The 19,955-nt window shown below is 40.6% G+C and overlaps 1 protein-coding gene across 1 annotated transcript in view; it reads left to right on the top strand.

Annotated features, from left to right (window-relative positions):
* The window catches only part of Lgr5 (leucine rich repeat containing G protein-coupled receptor 5), a 132,043-nt gene that overhangs the window by 107,930 nt on the left and 4,158 nt on the right, over positions 1-19,955 (top strand). The window contains exons 7-16 of the mRNA XM_076920255.1: positions 2,880-2,948; positions 4,227-4,298; positions 8,290-8,361; positions 8,540-8,608; positions 8,749-8,820; positions 12,091-12,156; positions 13,869-13,940; positions 15,876-15,947; positions 16,586-16,711; positions 17,683-17,828. Coding sequence (XP_076776370.1) covers positions 2,880-2,948; positions 4,227-4,298; positions 8,290-8,361; positions 8,540-8,608; positions 8,749-8,820; positions 12,091-12,156; positions 13,869-13,940; positions 15,876-15,947; positions 16,586-16,711; positions 17,683-17,828 — 836 coding nt within the window. The remainder of the gene's footprint in view (positions 1-2,879; positions 2,949-4,226; positions 4,299-8,289; positions 8,362-8,539; positions 8,609-8,748; positions 8,821-12,090; positions 12,157-13,868; positions 13,941-15,875; positions 15,948-16,585; positions 16,712-17,682; positions 17,829-19,955) is intronic.

Here is a 19,955-nt window from a genome sequence, read left to right as displayed (position 1 = left end):
AGAGTGGCGAATTCTCGGGGGATAATTAGAGTTAGATAAGGCCCTCTAAGTAAGCTGTGACTGCTTGCCTAGGAATGTGTGCTCTCCACGGAGGAGCACTCTCTCGTCAGGAACACTGAACTGGGTGTGAGTCGGATCCTCTGCTGAAGGAAAGCTGCCAACCCCGGAGATCTAGGCCCTTCATAAGGAATGAGGTTCAAACTGAAGCAATCCAAGGGACTATGTCACTTATGGAATATTCACATGACCACTGATATACATTGTTTGAATCATTTTTACAAATATCCTCCTATTAAGCAACTATTCCTATCCTGTCTTAGAGCCCACTGAGTTACTTCACCAGAACCACATAGTTAGCCTGCGGCAGAACGGAGAATTGCTTCTTTCTATAACCTGATTCTGAAATCCATGTTCCCGTGTGCTATAGCACAGGTACAGTCAATAGCTCCAGGGGCTACTTCCCAAGAATAGGTCAAAAGTTCCACTGGACGCTGTGGCGTGTGCCTGTGGTCTCAAGCTGGTCATAAGACTGAAGCAGAGTGTCACTTGAACCCAGATCTCTGAGATTCACCTGGGTTGATATCGTAAGACCCCTATCTCAACAAACAACAACAAAAATAGCTCAGATTTTCATTGGTACTTTTGATTTAAAAAAGAAAGGAAGAAAGAAAGAAAGAAAGGAAGGAAGGAAGGAAGGAAGGAAGGAAGGAAGGAAGGAAGGATTCCAGTCAGCTGACCATATCCTAGATCCCAGAGCCAGGACAGAGGATCTCACAGTCTACCTAGAGGACAAGCCTCCTCCTTCTACAGGAGATGGTCTTAAATGCCCTGTTGAGCCAACAAAGTGCAATAAGGGTGGGTGGTAGGCAGCAAAAGATCTGAGAGTTCTAGGCGAGGAAGGTACTTGCCAGGATTTCCTCAATTCCCTTCCCATTTTAATACTGAAAGACAATAAAAGACACAAGGCCTTATGGAGATCACAAAACCAAGTCTTCTATGACCTTAGGGAACATGGTTTATTTGCATACAGACTTTAACAACTTACCCATGGGCTATTTAGCTTCTAACTAGTTCTGGATCAACCTGCTTTCCTGCGAGACCCTCTATGCTGGGTCTTCTTACTACAAATGAACATCCATAACTCTCCTTCCAGAATGACTTGTTACCCCACTCCCCATCCAGGCATGATCTCGACAGGAGGGGACAGCAGTTTCCATCAGTGGCTAGAAAAAGTTACAATGTCTCTCTCATTAAGTAATACTTTCTCATCCCTATTCACAGAACAATTGGAGAGAGAAAAACAAACAATCAGAAACAACAAGATCAGCTTTCCTGGGTGTTTGCACAAATGCTTTTCCTGTCCCCAATCCTGAGTGAAGAACCAGAAAAAAAAAAAAAAAAAAAAAAAGCTTCTAAATACCACAAAGCAAAAAGTTTCAAGACAAAAATCTGTACATCTTACTGTCTGGCCCCACTTTGCCCAGGGCTACAGAGGATCAGTAAATTGGTTATTCCCAGCCCCTTCCTTTCCCTGACTAGAAAGCTAAGTAATTTATAAGGGTCCAGTCCTCGTTTAATCAAAAAAAAAAAAAAAAGACCATCTGGAGAGATTTACAAACAGGAAGAAAATTTATGTCCACAAAAGAAGCGAGTTTCCTGCCTGCAGAATAGCTTAAGGATGGCTTCTGCCAGACAAGTAGGAATCTTGATTCATGCCGAACTCAGCCAAATTATCTTTCTCTTAAAATTAAATGGCAATTCTTGTCTACTGAGGAGGATCTAACCACATCTGATTGCCTTACCAAAAGGGTTTTCTGTGTCATTTGGGAAATCCGCCATACCCAGGGACCAGACAGCAATTCCTTTTTCATATGAGGACATAGGTAGAGTAAGCCTATAAAACATGTGTGAGTGATGGGATTGAAAGCCATTTGTGTCATTACAGATAGAGAAATTAATGGCTCTGAGATTCTCTGGCACTTCTATTGCTGTGTGTGAGGGACAGTCCACAGCCTTGCCTCACAGACCAAGACAAACATCAGATTTCTGAATGGATCATCATTTGTGGCTCTGGGGAAACTCTAGACTTCACATCCTTGTTAAGAGTCCTGTGCATCACATAAACCTTACCAAACAACATGTCTTATCCTGGACTTCAGGCTGGGTGAGACACAGGCTCTCCCTACGAGCCAGGAACAAGGTGGTTCTCAGGTCCTGCTTCCTAGAGGGAAACGGGAGCAGAACAAGAAAAAGGTGCATCCCAGGACTGAAGAGTGCAAACAGCAGGTGCCAAATCAGTGAACCAGATGCCAGTGACATCCGGAAGTGATCTGAGCCCACCAAGCAAGCATCACTCCTCCCTGGAAGTTAAAGCTGCCACAGGCCCCTCCCTGTTTTAAATGACCCAATGAAGCCATTGGGTTTTGGCAGGAAATCTCTGTTCTTGGGGGGGGGGGGGGGTCATGACTATTGTAATGCAAATGTTTGCTGATTGTTGGTGGCCAGGGCCCTAGAGATATCTTAGCAGGTGAAATCACTTGCAGCTCAACTTGATGAACTGATTTCCATTCCTGAAACCCACCAGAGGGAGGAGAAAAATCAGCTCCCAAAAAAGTGTCTTCTTACTTCCACAAGCAAGCTTGGCGCTCACACATACGCACACAAACACTTACACTCGCGTGCACACACTCAAGCACACTCAATACAATAAGTTGTTTTCAAAGTATTAGCAGGCAGCATGCCTCAATAAACCCTCTCCTGAAAGAGAAAAAAGAAGAGCTTTCATTGACGATATGGGTCTTTTGGAATAGCATACCAACTTACCTTATAAACAGATTAAATAGATGATTTTACTGAAAATACCATTTATTTACTTCCAGAGATTTAAATTATAATAACCTTGATGAATTCCCCACTGCAATCAAGACACTCTCCAACCTTAAGGAACTGTAAGTGTTAAGACAGGTTTGATGAATGAACTTTTTATTCTTTGGAAATTTATTTTTAAATTGGCATGATTATTATGTACGATAGCTGAAATTTTTTAAGTTTATAAAATAGTTAAGTGCACTTGAATATGTTTTAACTGGTTTCCTTAATCAAAATCATAAGAATTTAAAAATTTATATGTGACCTCCTATATTTGTATGTAAAAACATATATTTATACAACCTATTTCCTAAGTGATGCGTATTCTAATACCACTTACATTCTTTATATATTTTTAATACAACAATAATAAGATTTAGTTGTCTGTTAAACATCCCTATGAATCTAGACATTTTTGAGTTGCATAAATATAAAATTACATGAATAAAATTATATGTCCTCTGTATAGTGACAGATGCCTTCGCATATATCTTATAACATGCATTATTCTTTAAATGCTAGGTGAACCTTATTTAATTTTTTAAGCACAATTTCACTAAAGATAAACAAACTTTTGACCATTGAGTGTTTTTAATTAGCTTTTCCTTTTATTTAAAAAAAAAAAAACTGAATAGCTTCTGTAAGTACTGTCCTAGCGCTTAAAAAAAATATGTAAACTTGGGACCTTATTTCCACAAAGCATATGGATAGGGTAGGTTGTTTATAAGGAAAAAAGCCTTTGTGGGTTCTACCTCAGAGAATCACATGTGTATCCACTGGGTAGTGTAGTGACAGAGGGAGGCAGCCCTAACTGTCGCCTCAGTCATAGCCTCAGTCATAGAAAACCCAGTATAGCCTCAGTCATAGAAAACCCAAAGATCCTTGAATCTGCCTCGCTGCCATTCAGACTACAGACCCACTAATCCTTTTCCTCTTAAAGAGGTCCCCTAAATTTCTACTTCACCGCAGCTGAAGTCAATTTTCCCTTCTCCCAGCTTCAAACTAGGAGTGATCTTAATCCTCTCTCCAAAGATAGCGCCCACTCATGCTGTTAAGCCACAGTTCTTTACTGGATGGCAACAAAAGGATTTTCCTTTTATAACGTAATATCCTGTTTCCATAAAGCACAGTTGGGATGTGCACAGCCTCTCTCCCTCTTTCAAGACTGGAGCATCCTATGCCATAAATGAAAACACAACCTGTTAACGACGCAGGGAGGCATGACCTGTACGCTGGTTACTAAAGATGATGACGGTTATGTGGTGGGGCAAAGAGGGCTAGTAAATAACACACACACACACACACAAACACACACACACGACTTTATGACTTTCTATAATATTTGTCTCTCTTTCTAGAGGATTCCACAGCAACAACATCAGGTCGATACCCGAGCGAGCCTTCGTAGGCAACCCTTCTCTTATTACAATGTAAGTGGCCAATGTGCACCTTTTGCTTGTCCTTCCTACCATACGACAATTTTCAATATGTTACGCATTTAAATATAGTCTGATTAATGCTATGTGTGCGACTGCGTCTTGTCACATCCCATGAAATAGTCTGTACAGAGTGTCGACATTGACATATTTCATCAGGTGTCAACTACACACTGAATGATACTGAAAATTGATCTTTTAGGATCTGCGGTGTCCCTTCCCTTACAGATGCCATCTCCAGGTGCCAAGTCACACGTCACAGCTAATATTACAAGGGCTTTTGCTCACCTACATTGTCCAATAAATAAAACCGATTTTAGAACATCCAATGCTAGACCACTTAGTCATTCAAGAATTCAACCCAAGTACTCTAGAAAAATAAATGATTATATACAAAAGGGGGGTCGTTGCAAACAGTTTGTCTCTGGCTTAAACTGCTGTCGTGAGTGTTTAATAGAAGGAATACTGTTTTATGTCCGCTGCCTGTTTGTTCACAAACCCCAGCCTTGAGTCGTATTTAAACAAAATTAGCACGTAATTTTAGAAAGGTGCATGTATTCTAGAAAGGAGACTCTGAGGATTCACATATTATAAGAATAAAATAGATTTATAATCATAGAATATCAATAATTTTGTTTCACACTTAACACAGGTAGGTTTATTACATATCAAGGTTAAGAAAATAAAAATGTAGTCGGGCAGTGGTGGCTCACACCTTTAATCCCGGCACTTGGGAGGCAGAGGCAGGCAGATTTCTAAATTCGAAGCCAGCCTGGTCTACAGAGTGAGTTTCAGGATAGCCAGGACTACACAGAGAAACCCTGTCTCGAAAAACCAAAATAAATAAATAAATAAATAAATAAATAAATAAATAAATAAATAAAAATGTGTAATTATTTGGTTAGCTTCTGGATAAAAGACACATGTCCAAGGTAGGTTTAGGGAATCATATTGGCCTTCGTGAGATCTATCGTTGAGAAGGTGAGTAAAGGCAACCATTGAACCTGGCCTAAGGATACAGCTTGCCAGGGATTCTTCCTGTGCTGACTTGGTAGAGAGGCTTTCTGAAACCCGTGCCATTTGTCACAAATGAGCTGAAACCCCCATTTAGCCTTGACAACTGGGGAGGGGCAGGGAGCTAATACCCAAGCAAACAAAGTCATGCATCACCTCTGAAATGTGCTGGCAATATTTTGGCAAACTAAGGGCTTTGCATTCTATTGTGGAATAGACATTAGTCCTCATTAGAGAACATTTGCATATTAAAAGGTTAGGAGATTACGAAGGCTTGGCCACTCTTCCTTTCAGCCCAGGACTGGCGTTTAATCAGTCTTTTGGCATGTTAATTCGTCAGGAGGAACAGCCCACACAGCCTGGAGGACTCTCCACTTCCCACAGCGATGCACTTTCTCCCCTCCACTCTCCTCACACAGGAGTTTCCATCTCTTGTCGCCACTGGACCACCTTTCAAAGGCAGCCACCTCTGTGTGTGTTTTGCTCCAAGCCCTGTCAGCTGGTGACCCAGCCCTCATTTCTGCCTCTGAGATCGACAACCCAATGCCTTCTTTTTGACCTTGCTTTACCTCCACAACTTTTTGCTCTTTACCAGTGCAGACGAGGCTGGCCTCCCTGTCTGCCATCAACAGGGATGCTTGAAACAGCATCCTCCTTGCCACTCTATTGCTATGAAACAGACATCCAGGATGCAAGCTCTTTACCCTGGCAACCACAGTCTTCCACAACCAGCCTTCCTAACCTACTTCCCCAAAGCTCTCTCCAACAAGGCCGTAACCCAGCCGACTAAGCTAGGTTTGTACAACACAAAGATTCCATCCCTGCACGAAGATGACTGGAATTCTTTCATATACATGTTTCAAATAGTATTTCCTAAATTTTCTTTTTACCCTCCCCCTAACAAATGAGAGAGCTGCCTCCAGAGAACCCCAGACCTTTATACAGTAGTGGTGATACTCCACAGTACACATGAAAGCACATATATTCACACCTTCCCAGTGTATACATATTTATATGTACATAGTATAATCAAGGAAGGTATGCTCTGAGGAGAACTCCATGTGGAGCCATAAAGCCACTCTTTTTTGTTGTTCTTCTTTCGCTTATTCTTCGAGAAGTCCACGTACATATGCCCTGTATCTTGATCATGTGCAACCCAGGTTTCCCCTCCCCCATTGCAGTTCTTTTAATGATTGTCTAATCCCAAGGGAAAGGAAGAGGTGAGCCCTAGAGTGGAAAGCGCTTCTTTGTGCTAGGTGACAAACTTGTCAGGTACCGTGTGAGATGTCGCATTTGTGTGAGCTTTTTCCACTTGTTACCCAAAGCCTGTGACCAAACTCATTATTATCATTAAATTGTGGACCTAGGAGGTAGTGAGCTTCCTGGATAGCTGAGCCTCCTCAATTCTCTCACCAGAGAAAGAAGAAAGTTGTGGCAATGCCATAGATCAAAGTTGCTGCACAGACCGACTGCTTTGTCAGACAGATGGGGATGTGCTGTTGCTTGCTTGACTCCAGATGGTGCCAAGCCCCTTGAGGCGAGAAGATTTTATCATTCCTCCTGAATGATTTCCAGTGATAGCTTCTTTAATGAACAATTCTTTAAAACTCTGCAATTGCTCCTTCACAGTTTGAGCATGCATTTGTTGTATTTCACTGAACTATCCCCGTGCCTCAGCTAAGAAACCTGTGTGGGGCTCCACTAACAAAAGCAGTTCAGCTAGATTTTGATTACATTTTTAAAAAGTCTAGCCCAGCAGTGGTGGCGCACGCCTTTAATCCCAGCACTTGGGAGGCAGAGGCAGGTGGATTTCTGAGTTCGAGGCCAGCCTGGTCTACAGAGTGAATTCCAGGACAGCCAAGGCTACACAGAGAAACCCTGTCTCAAAAAACAAACAAACAAACAAACCCAGAAAATTTAAAAAACAAAACAAAAAAGTCTATAAAACAAAATGCTCTTAAATTTTTAATAATGCCTCACATTTTAGACTCATATTTTAAGAAATTTCTTACACTAGATAAACCCCACAGTATATCATTTTTCTCAAAAATGTAGAATCCTTTGTAGATTTCATGGTAATTATACTTAATCACAATAGAACCTTCTGTAAATATAGAGATAGTAATAGATAAATGATATATAGATAGATAGATAGATAGATAGATAGATAGATAAGCTATAGGTAGATATTTAGATAGATGATAGCTATAGATATAATTGATAGATATAGATAAATGACAGATAATCCATAGATAGACTGAATTGCAACATGAATTTATATTTTTGTTACTGAGTATTCACAGTGCTGGAGGCAGACAAAGTCTTTAAGTACAGTTAGTTAATTCACATACTTTTATACTTAATAACTATTATTCATGTGAACCCTGCTGTGCGAATTTTTTTTTCATTCTTATTAAATCTTGGCAGTAGGCATACAAAGTGTGAGTTTCATCATGGCATCTTCACACATTGTCATTTTTCTTTGCTCTAAATCTTCCTCCTCCCCCAAAGTCTCTTCCCTTTAAATTTTATATAGTAAAGATTCCTTACTCGGAAATCTCAGAAAGCAAGCTAATGAGATGGTTCAGCAGGCAGAAGCCCTTGCCTCCGAGCCTAGGAACCTGAGTTTGATGTTGGGAGCCCACATCTACAGCTTAGCCTCTTACACAGAAAGAACTCGCTTCCACAAGTTGTCCTTGTCCTCCTACATATACACTGTGGCAAGCAGTGGAGTCCGTGCACACACACAGAAACAAACAAGCCAACGAACAAATGAATGAATGATCTTGAAGTGTGAGCGGAAACACTTTCGATGTTCACTTGAAACTGAGTAACTGGGATGTACAGTAATCAGTAAAGAAAAAAAAAAACAATCAGTAAAAATGACAAATGCACTTTAGTAGATTCGTTGAAATATATATTCTCTTGGCCATCAGCTTTGTTATAACACATTGATGTTTGGATTTTTCAGACATTTCTACGACAATCCCATCCAGTTTGTTGGAATATCTGCTTTTCAACATTTACCCGAACTAAGAACACTGTAAGTATCTATTGATCTTAAATGCTGCCTCCACTCAACCTGTAGTATTGCTGAAAAGACCAAATGAGTACTAAGCTAGAAGTACTTTGGGTGGGGGGAGGGGGGGAGGGGGAAGATGGTAGTAAAAGTGAGCCCATTCTAGAATCTTCTAGAATCTTCACTTAGCTATTTCTCCTAGGACTTTGAATGGTGCCTCACAAATTACTGAATTTCCTGACTTAACAGGAACGGCCACCCTGGAGAGTCTGTGAGTATTTGAGCAGACCCTTAGCTCCTCCCAGAACATGCATTAGCTTTGGAGCTGATCAACCTCAACATCCACGAATCAAAACATGTCAGTGCGTGATGTGGGAATGAAAGAATTCTGTCTGGCTTGTGTTTTAACAGGACTTTAACTGGAGCAAAGATCTCATCTCTTCCCCAAACCGTCTGTGATCAGTTACCTAATCTCCAAGTGCTGTGCGTATCAGTAAGGCAGTAATGTTGTATAAACAGGCAATGTCCATTTAGGGGTAAAATGGCAGACAGTATCTCAACAGTCCTTGGAAATGAGGAGAAAGTTCTTTCTTTGCAGGTCTCCGGGAGGTCAGGGTCCCTCCTTTGCCTCTTTTGGGCCAGGCTCCCAGCCATTACCCTGGTAGCCATGATAGCATATCTTTGTTTTCAAGAGAAAACAGCTACCCATTAGAGTTGTAGTTGGTATACATTTCGCTTCAGAAAATAAATGTGGACAAACAAACAAACAAAAACCTGGATTTCCTCTTCTAAAGGTTTCTCAGGGTAGAATAAAATAGCTTAATGGATCAACAGCCCAATATCAATGTCAAAAATAAAATTAGCGAACAGGCGCCAACTTTGATAGGGAGACTAAACATTTTTTTTGGTAAAGTTATGGATAGCATGTTCTAAAGTCCCGTCTGGTGGCCAATCAGCTTGAACGTTATTTCTGTTGCCTCTGATCTCATTTGCCCCTGCCTTTCCCACGTTTTGTAAAACATAGTTTACAGGGATTTGAATAACTTTATTTTGACATTTTGCTTTGGTTTTGTTGTTGTTGTTGTTTTGTGTTTTTTGTTTGTTGTTGTTGTTTTGTTTTGTTTTTTTGTCAATGCCACTCGACCCTCTTGTCCTCTCAAGCATCGTTGGGACTCATGATAAAGATGCTCACTCTCCTTTAGAATGGTTCTTCTCTCGTGGAATAGAAGTCTATCACAATCAGCCAGCCAGCTGTTATGTCAGCGTAAGCTTCTCTTGGCAGCTGAACCAGCACAGTGCAGATGCTATGTAGGATGGGACTGTCTGCTGCATGACTGATTCTGCCCTTCCTCATGGTGCCCAGGCTACCCTGTCACTGCAGATGCTCTGTGACACAGTATGCAGTCGCAGCACACAGGAGGCTTTGTCAGTCACACGTGTCTGAAGGAAGGGGTATAGGGCAAGCCTTGAACTTCTAGCCCACATTTCTCTGTGAAAAGCAGCTACAGATATAGGAACTAAGAATCCTGGATACATTGATCAAAATCATGCTTCAAGAAAGCAATGGGATTTTCATTTTGTTTACTTTCATCTTGTATAGGCATGTTCACAAAGTGTTGGTGCACTACTGTCCCATAACGTTGGGGTCAGATGATAGCCTCAGGTATTGCTCTTCACCAAGAGCAGCCAGTACACTTAACCACTAAATCTCTTTTGTAATCTTGACAGTTAGGAAAATCATGTAGAAGGACCATGAGTTGGAGACCAGATTGGGCTACAGAGAAATCTGGGCTAAGTAACAAGTCTGTCTTCAGCAAGTAAACAAGCAGAAGAAGATACTATTCCTTCTTGGTGGAACTTGAAATATGTGTGTGTACATAATAGTGCTTCATGATAATGTGTTGCCATTTTCAAAGTTCCACCTACAAAGCTCATTCGTTCTATATGACATACCTGCTGCCGGGTATCTTCTTTTTTAAGAAGAAAACCAAAACCAAAACAAACATCAGTAAGTGCTCAGGCCAAGATATCAACCAAGAGAAACCTACTGATTTTGAGACTAGAACCCAGGCAGGACCTTGATCTCTACTATAGGGTCTTTTGGAAGCACTGGTCTGAGAGCTACACTCCGTTGTTGTTATTGTTGGGGGTGGTGGTGGTCTTGTTGTTCATTAACATATGAGATGTCATTGTGAGTGTGCATTGTTCCCTCCTCTTGAGTTACCTTCATAGAAATCACCTAGTCTGCTATTTAGGCCACCTGTGTGTTCTCTACTCACTAGCTGACATTCTTACAGAAGTCATCCCACTCTGTATGAGGATACCCACAGTGTCACTGTCATAAGGTGATCCCAGGATTAAATTCAAGTAAAGCTATGAACATGGTGTCTATACAGACACCATGCTTGGTCCACACTAACCCTGGAATCATTCCGCAGAAGGCAAACGAAATGCAGAACTATGTCCTTGTGTTCAAGGTTTTAAATACTCCCTCCTGTGACATGCATGAGAATAGAAGGAACTCTGATGGTTAAGCCTGTAATCCCAGTTCCTGGGGAGGCTGAGACAGGAAGATCCCAAGTTCAACAAATGCTTAGGCTACACAATATAAACATAATGGGCTCCCCAATCAGCCTGAAGAAATGAATGTCATTAACATCTTTGATAATGTATGTGCACATTTTCATTAAGTCACTCCTTTTCAACAACGTGGCAGATGGTTAAACAGGTCTATTTTGCATAGATGTACAGGTTTTTTGTTTGTTTGTTTGTTTGGGTGAGTTTATTTTTTGTTTGTTTAGGCAAAGGGGGAAGTCTTTTAAACCTCTAGCATTTATAAACAAACTTGTATGTAAAATACAGATGTTTACTTACGGATAGCTTCATTTGAATTATTTATCTACAATTGAATTCTTCCTATATAAACCCCATTTATTCAATAAATGTAGGATAAATTATAAGGATAAGATAAATTGATCAATTGTAAGGATAGAATAATTGAAAGCCTCTTAGAAAATAATACTGATTTTTTTTTTCAGTTGTTTTGGTGCTTTTAAGAGTTAGATTCAAGCATGAAAATGGTTACTTGATTAGCTGATAACTTCTAAAGCATGAGACAAGAATTTTTTTTAACCTCAATGTTACTTTATCTACTAGTTTTCTTTCTTTCTTTTTTTAACTTTCTGCAAATTACCATGGCTTGTTTTAGATTAGTTGTATTATAATATAAATATATCCAGATGCTTTTGTTATTCCATAATTTGTTGAGTTTTGGCTGAAGCCTCTTTTAGATTTCCCCCCTCATGGTGATTGATTTCAAAGTTAGTGCTATGTTTTCAATGGTTGGGTTTTGTTTTTAAGTTGATTAGGAAAGAACCAGCAATGACTTGTGCTAGCTGTAGAGAAACAGCAGTTTCCAGAGACCGGGCACAGTTATTTAATTTAATCTGTATTCATTTCAGTAAGATAAGAGCTAGAACATTGTAGATCATCACTAACAAAATAAATAAATTCATTAGGTAAATTATTTAAATCAATTAAAGGAGTATAACTTACATTTCAGTAAATATTTGAGCCCCTTGCCTAATCCAGTAATGCCTGTGTCTACCTGCTGTGTGTCAGGGCTGTGGGATTGTCCAGAGTCTGCCTTTGAGGCACGGCCCATCTTGAGGGCTTTGAAAAGAAGAGGAAGGTGCATTTCCTTAAGATTAATGGGTAACAGATTTTTCTCTTTTGCACCTTTTTCCTTTCCAGAGATTTGTCTTACAACCTGCTGGAAGACTTACCCAGTTTGTCAGGCTGCCAAAAACTTCAGAAAATGTACGTCTTTGAAAGTCTTTAAGTAACTCAGCAAAAAAAAAAAAAAAAAAAAAAAAAAAAAAAAAAATCAGAAGCCCAAATTCATGTTGTTCAGGATTATTGGTTACTCCATCCTGGTCCTCACTGTCAATACCCAAGGTGTGGGGTGGAGAGTGCCGGGAAAGTTGGCTAATATCGATTTTCTCATCCATCTACTGTGATATCCATTATCTCCTTTGTTTTTCCCAACTCAGTTTTGGGAAGTGAGTGAGTCTGAGCTTGGGAAGTTTTTTTCTTTATGTAGACAAGGTCTTATGCAACCCAGGCTGGCCTTGAACTTACTATGTAGTTAAGGCTGGCCTTGATCTCCTTCCTGTGCTTTTCTGCCTCTGTCTCAAGAGCTGAGTGACAGGTGTATGTCACACAGGCTAAATTCTCTCTTCCTTTTCAAATACAACAAAGCTCCCACTTCCAATGGGCGGTGCTAGTATTGAATATGGCGAAACCTTGGGTGTGTCTCCACAGGAAATAACACGTGTTTGTCCCTGAAGATGCCATGGATACTTTCGGAGTTCCTCTTTTAAAACTACTTCATTCACAAGATGTTAGCCACATTGCTTTGTGGTCTGTCATGCTTCAATTTTCATAAAAACAATATCAACCACCTCTCATTTCATGCTTGGTTTTCCTCTCTCAGCCTTCGGGTGATGAAGGAAAAAAAATATAAATTCTTTTTCTCAAATGTAAAGATTTGAGGGGGTAGAAAGATGGTTAGTTCAGCAGTTAAGAGCACATGGTACTCTTCAGAGACCAGAGTTTTGTCTCCAGCATCCACACCAGTTAGCTCTCAAACACTTATATGTCCAGTGTGAGGGGTCCAACTCCTCCGGCCACCATAGGCCATGGCACTCACAGGCACATACCCACACACAAACACATAATTAAAAATAAATTGGACACTTCAGATGAGCTTTAATAAATACACTAAGGGTTAATGAAAGAAGTGTTCCCAAATGTTTCTTTGTGTTGTTGTTAGTGATGGTAGTGGTGATGGTGGTGGTGGGGTGTGTGTGTGTGTGTGTGGCAAAAGTAGAGAAAACAGGTGTTCATGTACAAGACCACCCATGTAGAAATCAAAAGGCAACTTTGTGAAGTGTGTTCTCTCCTTCCATCTTTCCTAGTATTCCAGGGATCAGGGGGAATCAAACTCAAAGTCAACAGACTTGTCTGGCAAGCACATTTACAGATGAAATCTTCTCGAGGGTCCCTGTTTTGTTTTGTCTTTTGAGAAAGGCTCTCATGTATCCCAGGCTGGCCTCATAGCCAAGGGTGTCCTTGAACTTCTGATCCTCTGTTTCCCACCACCTAGGGGCTAGGATTGCAGGCATGCACTATTATACCTGGTTTATGCAAAGCTGAGCCTTCCTGCCTACTAAGCCATCATTCTTCCCACAGGATGATGACAGCATATGTAGGTATTGTTCTATACTCCCTTGAGAGAACCAGCTTCTTGGAAAGAGAGGCAATACTTAGGTGAATGTAAGAAAAAATTGCAGTGTTATTTATGAAAAAAAACCCAATCTCTTGATTGAGAGATAGTCACACTTCCTGTGAGATCACCACACTTCCTCTGCTCCTTTGATGAAGGATATCTAATCCTAGTGTAAAAAGTTTGCTGAAGTCGGTTGGAAACATTAACTCTGACATCTGTCTTTGGAACTCTTTCTTTTCAGTGACCTGCGGCATAATGAGATCTATGAAATTAAGGGTGGCACTTTTCAACAGTTGCTTAGCCTCCGGTCTCTGTGAGTACCACCTCCCACACCTCCTTAGCGCTACTTCTCTCTGTTGGACCTCCACGGTTGCTTTTACCATTGCATTACTGTACATTTGTTTTGTTATTTATTAAGAGAGAGAGAGAGAGAGAGAGAGAGAGAGAGAAATATTTTGCTCCTCACCATTTCCAGGAAGAAATTTCTAAGTAGTAAATTAGTATCCAGGCATTATATACTTAAATCAAAGTACATGTAAGACAAAGGCAAGCAGATGTCTGTGACTTTGAGACCAGTCTGGTCTGCGCAGCAGGTTCCAAGCTAGCCAGGGCTACCTTGTCTCAAAATGCAAATTTTTAAAAATTAAAAATAGGAGTGGCAGATGTGTGATTAAGCTCTCAAACAATCCTTTAAAACATACTCTTCATTAAAAAAGGGGGGGGGGGAGAGGAGGCCAACCCCCTCAAAGGCCTGCACAATGCTTCTGTCTGCATCCTGGAGAGCTGGAGAACGGAGCCTGGGAATCTGTGTTTTAACAAACTTACCATGGTTTCAGTTTCAGTACAACTGTATTAGAAAATGCTTCTGTTTCTAGGGCAACCAATATGTAAATGTTTAATGTTGTTTTGTGATTTAAATGTTGGAAGTAGTTCAACCCTAAGAACACAAGTTCAATTCCTAGATGCACATGAAATTCTGGTGAATTCTCACGCACTTGTTATCCCTGCCCTGGGAGGACAGGGACAGATGGAGCCCTGAGGTTTACTGGCTGGCCAGCCTAGCCCCAGGAAGTAAGCTCAAACTCAGTGAGAGACCCTGTCTCAAAGAAACATGGCAGACAACATTCGTAGAAGACACCTGAGATAGTATTCTGGCCACCACATTCATATGAAAAGAGAAAATTTTCCTTTAGAAACCATTCCATGGGTCCAGAGCCAGCGGGGCTTGGAGTGAGTGGAGGTGGGGGGCGGGGGGGGGGGGTTGGGCGGAAGAGGGAGAAGGGAGGGAGGGGAAAGAAACCATTCCATAAAAGCTTGACTATTTTATAAATTCAATTCACCTGAAGTAACTTTGGGGCCCAGCATCTTGCACTTATCTGAACCTGAGAAACATTGACTCTGATCACTTCTGATTTTCTCTAATGTCCACTTCTTACTTATTTTAATGGCTTAGACATTTCAAAAATAAAATCTCCATAGAAGACTTTTTAGTATTTGCAAGGCTCTGACTTTGACCCCCAGCGCCAAGGAAGGAAGGAAGGGGGAGAGGAAGGGAGGGGTCTTTAAGTCATAGTTCATTTTTAAAAATATGGAAGTTCTTGCCTCCGACAAGAATTATCTGGAGAAGTTTACACTAAGGATTTTATTCCTGCTAAATTATCTACACTTTGACATATATGTATGGGCAGGTAGATTTCATTTCTCCATAAAATATTTTTCCTTGCTTTGAAGGATTTTATTTCTAACATATGTTTTCTTCTATTTTACGTATATCTTGGTCAGGAATGTACTTGTCTGTATCTTTTGGTGAGAATTTTCTTGAAGGCGTCTCTGCTTGTTTCAAGGCCACATATATACATGGAATGCACAAATGGTTTCACTGTGTGTCCAGGATCATTTTGTACTTTAAACTCTACTTTCTTGTCAGAGGAAGACACCCTGATGTTTCCCTCTTCCCACTCCCATCTTCAGTCATTTTAGAAAAACTGCAATGAAAATTTATATCCATGTTAAAGTCAACCATTTTAGCAAGAAGCTAATAAGAACTAAATTAGATAATTTACCTGATTATTTCAAACATGGTTGATTTAAACGCACACCTTTAGTGATTTTATGCCGTTTTATCTTTGTCTGAAGGAGAACTTGATGAGTCAGCTATTCTTCATTTAAATAGAAATTACATTGGGTAGATACTGGATAAGTATGAGTGTCCCTTTTAACGTGATCTTCTCATTTGTCTTTAAAACAGGAACTTAGCATGGAATAGAATTACTGTCATTCACCCTGATGCCTTTTCTACATTGCCGTCTCTGGTGAAGCTGTGAGTACCCCCTTTGCTAGTTTAGGAGATGTTTTTTCAATAATTAGGGACCATCTAGTTAGTGAAAATGTTAGCTGTCTGAAGTCACCCCCAATGCACAGCCAGTGTGCTGTGTTCTCCCTGCCTAGAGCTGCTTCCTGGCCAGGGAAGATGCTCTAATCCTCCAGGACCACATGAGCTCTTATGGGGGAATCACTGGGTGACAGCTAAGCAATCAGGCAGAGTGTAGTAAGATGAGAATTCATTTCTTCTCTCCCGTTCCTCCACTCTCTGACAGAATTGGGGGGGGGGGGGGGCGGCAGAATCAACCGCTAAGCTTTTTATTAGACCTTCCTATCTGGTTTCAAATAAATGTGTATTTCCCCTTGATTTTTAGATGCCCCGACTTGGCAAAACTGAGGCCAAATATAGAGCAATTTCAGTGCATCTAAAACATCTAAAATGTGTCCCCCTACAGTTCTGATTGTAAAAAGAAAAGCTATCAGAAACTCAAACCAACACTGTTAGCTTTACTATTAAAAGGAAGGACCCTACTTAGCAGTTTGTATTGAGCAGTGTAATCATCTTTAGGCCACTTTCATGAACATGTGCATTTTATGCTGATGTAGACTAAAAGCCAGTTGTCTGATGTTCTGCAGGGACCTATCGTCCAACCTCCTGTCTTCGTTCCCTGTGACTGGGTTACACGGCTTAACTCACTTAAAATTAACAGGGAACCGTGCCTTACGGAGCCTGATACCATCTGCAAGCTTCCCGGAGCTCAAGTGAGTTTGTCATTAAAACGGACAAGACACATTTGTGCTCATCTGAGAGAACAGGCGTGTCGTCGTGGTTTCTAAGTTGATAAGGTCACGAGACCCTTGTGAATTGCCTTTCATGCCCTCAGTCCCCATGAGGACAAGCCCAAAGTGGAAAACTGTCTTCCTGACACATTTCCTTTCCCTCTCAAAGATGCTTCCTGTCATCACAGAGTTCATGGAAAGAGTTTAAAAGGCACTGATCCATGGGATATATAGTGGGCCGTGTAATTAAATAACATTGTAACAGTACTGCACTTCTGTTTACAATTTTTCTTTCATTGAGCATGTGTATGTTCTAATAAAATGGACTAAATGAATACTTGTTTGAGGAAGCAGTGCCCTTGAAAACCACTGTGCTTATGAACAATAAAGGAACATCTTAAGGGTTCCATAAACTCAACCACAATCCTGTCTGCATACTTTAAAATGAAGAAAGTAATAAAGCCCCCAAAAGATAGTACAGAAGAGAGAGAAGTATATTTTAAAATGTCACTTTAAGCAACATTTTATGTTATTTGTTTCTAGGCTATATTTTACATCATTTAAGTTATTAGACTCTAAGCATGCATAGAACATTATGGTATATTTTAGTTACTCAACATAATTTTGCCATAATGTTCCTGCTGTTTGCTTCTTAAAACATTTCATTATGGAAATTTTTGATCATTTAAATCCCATCACTCAAGTTCCGTACTTTATGTTTTTATAACTTCATGTTTTTATAACTTATTATAATTTTATTAAATTAGCTATTATAATTTTAATAACTGTGGTTCTACCACTAGAATGAACACCATTGAGCAAATAGCTTATATTTTTGGTAATTGGTTTAGGTTAAACTCCAAAAGTAGAATCATTGGGTGAAGAGATAACCATTTCATGACCCATCGTTCTTACATGTATGTTTTTTTGTCTTGTCTCCCCCTTCTGTAAAGGATTATAGAGATGCCATACGCTTACCAGTGCTGTGCATTTGGGGTGTGTGAAAACGTCTATAAAATTTCTAATCAATGGAATAAAGATGACAGCAACAGTGTGGATGACCTTCATAAGAAAGATGCTGGGTTGTTTCAAGTTCAAGGTAAGGACTGAGGTCATGGGGGAAAAAAACTGTAGTCAGAAAGATCGGGAACCGTTAGTACATGGACCATGAAAGTTCAGGAGTCCCTGTGTAATCAATCACCCAGCAAATGGAGGATCAATCTTACTCTGTAAAGACTCACAAAGGCAGAATTGTCACTTACTCTATGCGTAAATTCTTGGCATTTATATTTTTATACTTAGATCATCCTCAGCATATACAGTGCTCAAAGGCAATCACTATATCAATATTTCCATACTTTTTAAAAAGGCTTTTATCCCTTTTTTCAAATATCCTCCTGTACTTCTCTCTCTCTCTCTCTCTCTCTCTCTCTCTCTCTCTCTCTCTCTCTCTCTGCAAGAGAAAAAATTCCATGCTTAATTTTCTGGCCTGGAGAAAGGGGGTGATAGGCAGACATTTATAATTCCTCCATATTCTAGCAGAAGGGCCTCAGAATTTATTTTCTCAAGCAACTAATTCTAAATCATGTTCTCCTCGACCCCCACAGGGGTATCTGTCAGGAAGGCAAAATGAGATCACGTCTGTAAAGCCTGGGCTTTCCTTGCAGTAAGACGTTACTTAAACAGAAAGCAATGTATCTCCACACCTGTGGGGACGAAGAGACGCCTTGGGCAGCACCCCCTCCACTCCCTGCCAACCTTGCGGGTTTGCACAGAGCCCAACAGAAAAGCTTCTCATTCTTTGGGCCTGAGCGATTTGTTGGTTCCAACGTGTAATTCAGTCAGTCTGCTAAGTTTAACCTTTCCACATACCTATCAGTTGAAGGAACTAACAGCCTTGGTGTTTATTTATTTGTTTGTTTGTTTGTTTGTTTGTTTTAGGTCACACAGCATGTACCACTCTGTTCCTTTGGTTTCAGCTCTTCCTGCCCCCATCCACTCTAACCTCTTCTGCATTTACTCCTTAAAACCTTAAAATTTTAAAACATAGAGCCCATTATCTTCCAGACACTACATCAGTCCCTGGGACTACATAATAACGCTCAAGTCCTTCATGGAGTTTATTTTCAAGATTGTCAATTCTCAGCCAGAATGCTAGAAAGACACGGAAAGGTTTTGACAAATTACTGATGCCAGAGCAGGGGAGGGGGCTGAGTTAGTCAAGGGCCTGGCATGAAAGCATGATGACCTGAGTCCAGACCTCTAACACCCATGTTAAACAACAACAACAATAATAATAATGAAGTGGGGTGTGGCAGCTAGCACCTGTAATCTTAGTGTTGTGAGAACCAATTAGAGAAATGATTAGCATTTAATGAGCAGCCAGCCAAGCTGAACGGGTGACTTCCGGGTTCAGGGAGAAATCCTGTCTCAGGAGATAAAGAAGGGACATGATGGGGCAGCCCAACACCTACCTATGACACCTACATGTGTTCTTTTGAGTATCACATGATCATGCACACCCACATACATGTGTGTACAGAGAGAGAGAGAGAGAGAGAGAGAGAGAGAGAGAGAGAGAGAGAGAGAATATTGATTCATAAGTCTCACACAAAACCAAGAATTGTGCACCATTAGGAAAAGTATATCAAATTACATTTTTTTTTTTTTTTTGGATAATTTTCTAAAATCATACACCTCACTGTTACTTTGTCTTTTGTAATGCAGAATCCCCCCACGGGGGGGGGGGGAACTGATTTTTCATCTTGTGTTCAAAGAAAGTAGCCTAGAACATTCCGACCATAGCTATTGCAGTATTAGAAAATGGGTCACTCCTCTGTGTTAGAGAGAGTTTCGGGGGGGGGGGGGTAATCTGGAGATCAGACCTGGGCCTTTGAGCATGCTAAGCAAATATTCTACCACTAAAGCACATCCCCAGTCTCCTGAAAACTGGATAAAATGTGCTTCCTGCACTGGGAATTTTATGACCATCACAAGCTCCAGGGCCCAGCAGAATCAGCGGGCTTGGGTACTTTAACCTATAGAGTATGGGAACATCCCTCCTCACCCACTATTCTGCTGCAGTATGACCAGAGTAGCCAGGAGAGAACATCAAGGAAGTTTCTGACTGACCTGCAGCAAAGTCTTGCCTTCGTTTCTCTTTGTGACAATTCATGTCTTGAGGGCAACCCAAGACTCTCTACATGAGGCCTCTGGTACATTCCAG

The sequence above is a fragment of the Arvicanthis niloticus genome, chromosome 22, assembly GCF_011762505.2.
Source record: "Arvicanthis niloticus isolate mArvNil1 chromosome 22, mArvNil1.pat.X, whole genome shotgun sequence".
In the NCBI taxonomy this organism is placed as follows: domain Eukaryota; kingdom Metazoa; phylum Chordata; class Mammalia; order Rodentia; family Muridae; genus Arvicanthis; species Arvicanthis niloticus.
The sequence above is the reverse complement of the archived record's forward strand: the minus strand, read 5'-3'. Positions and strand labels throughout refer to the sequence as shown.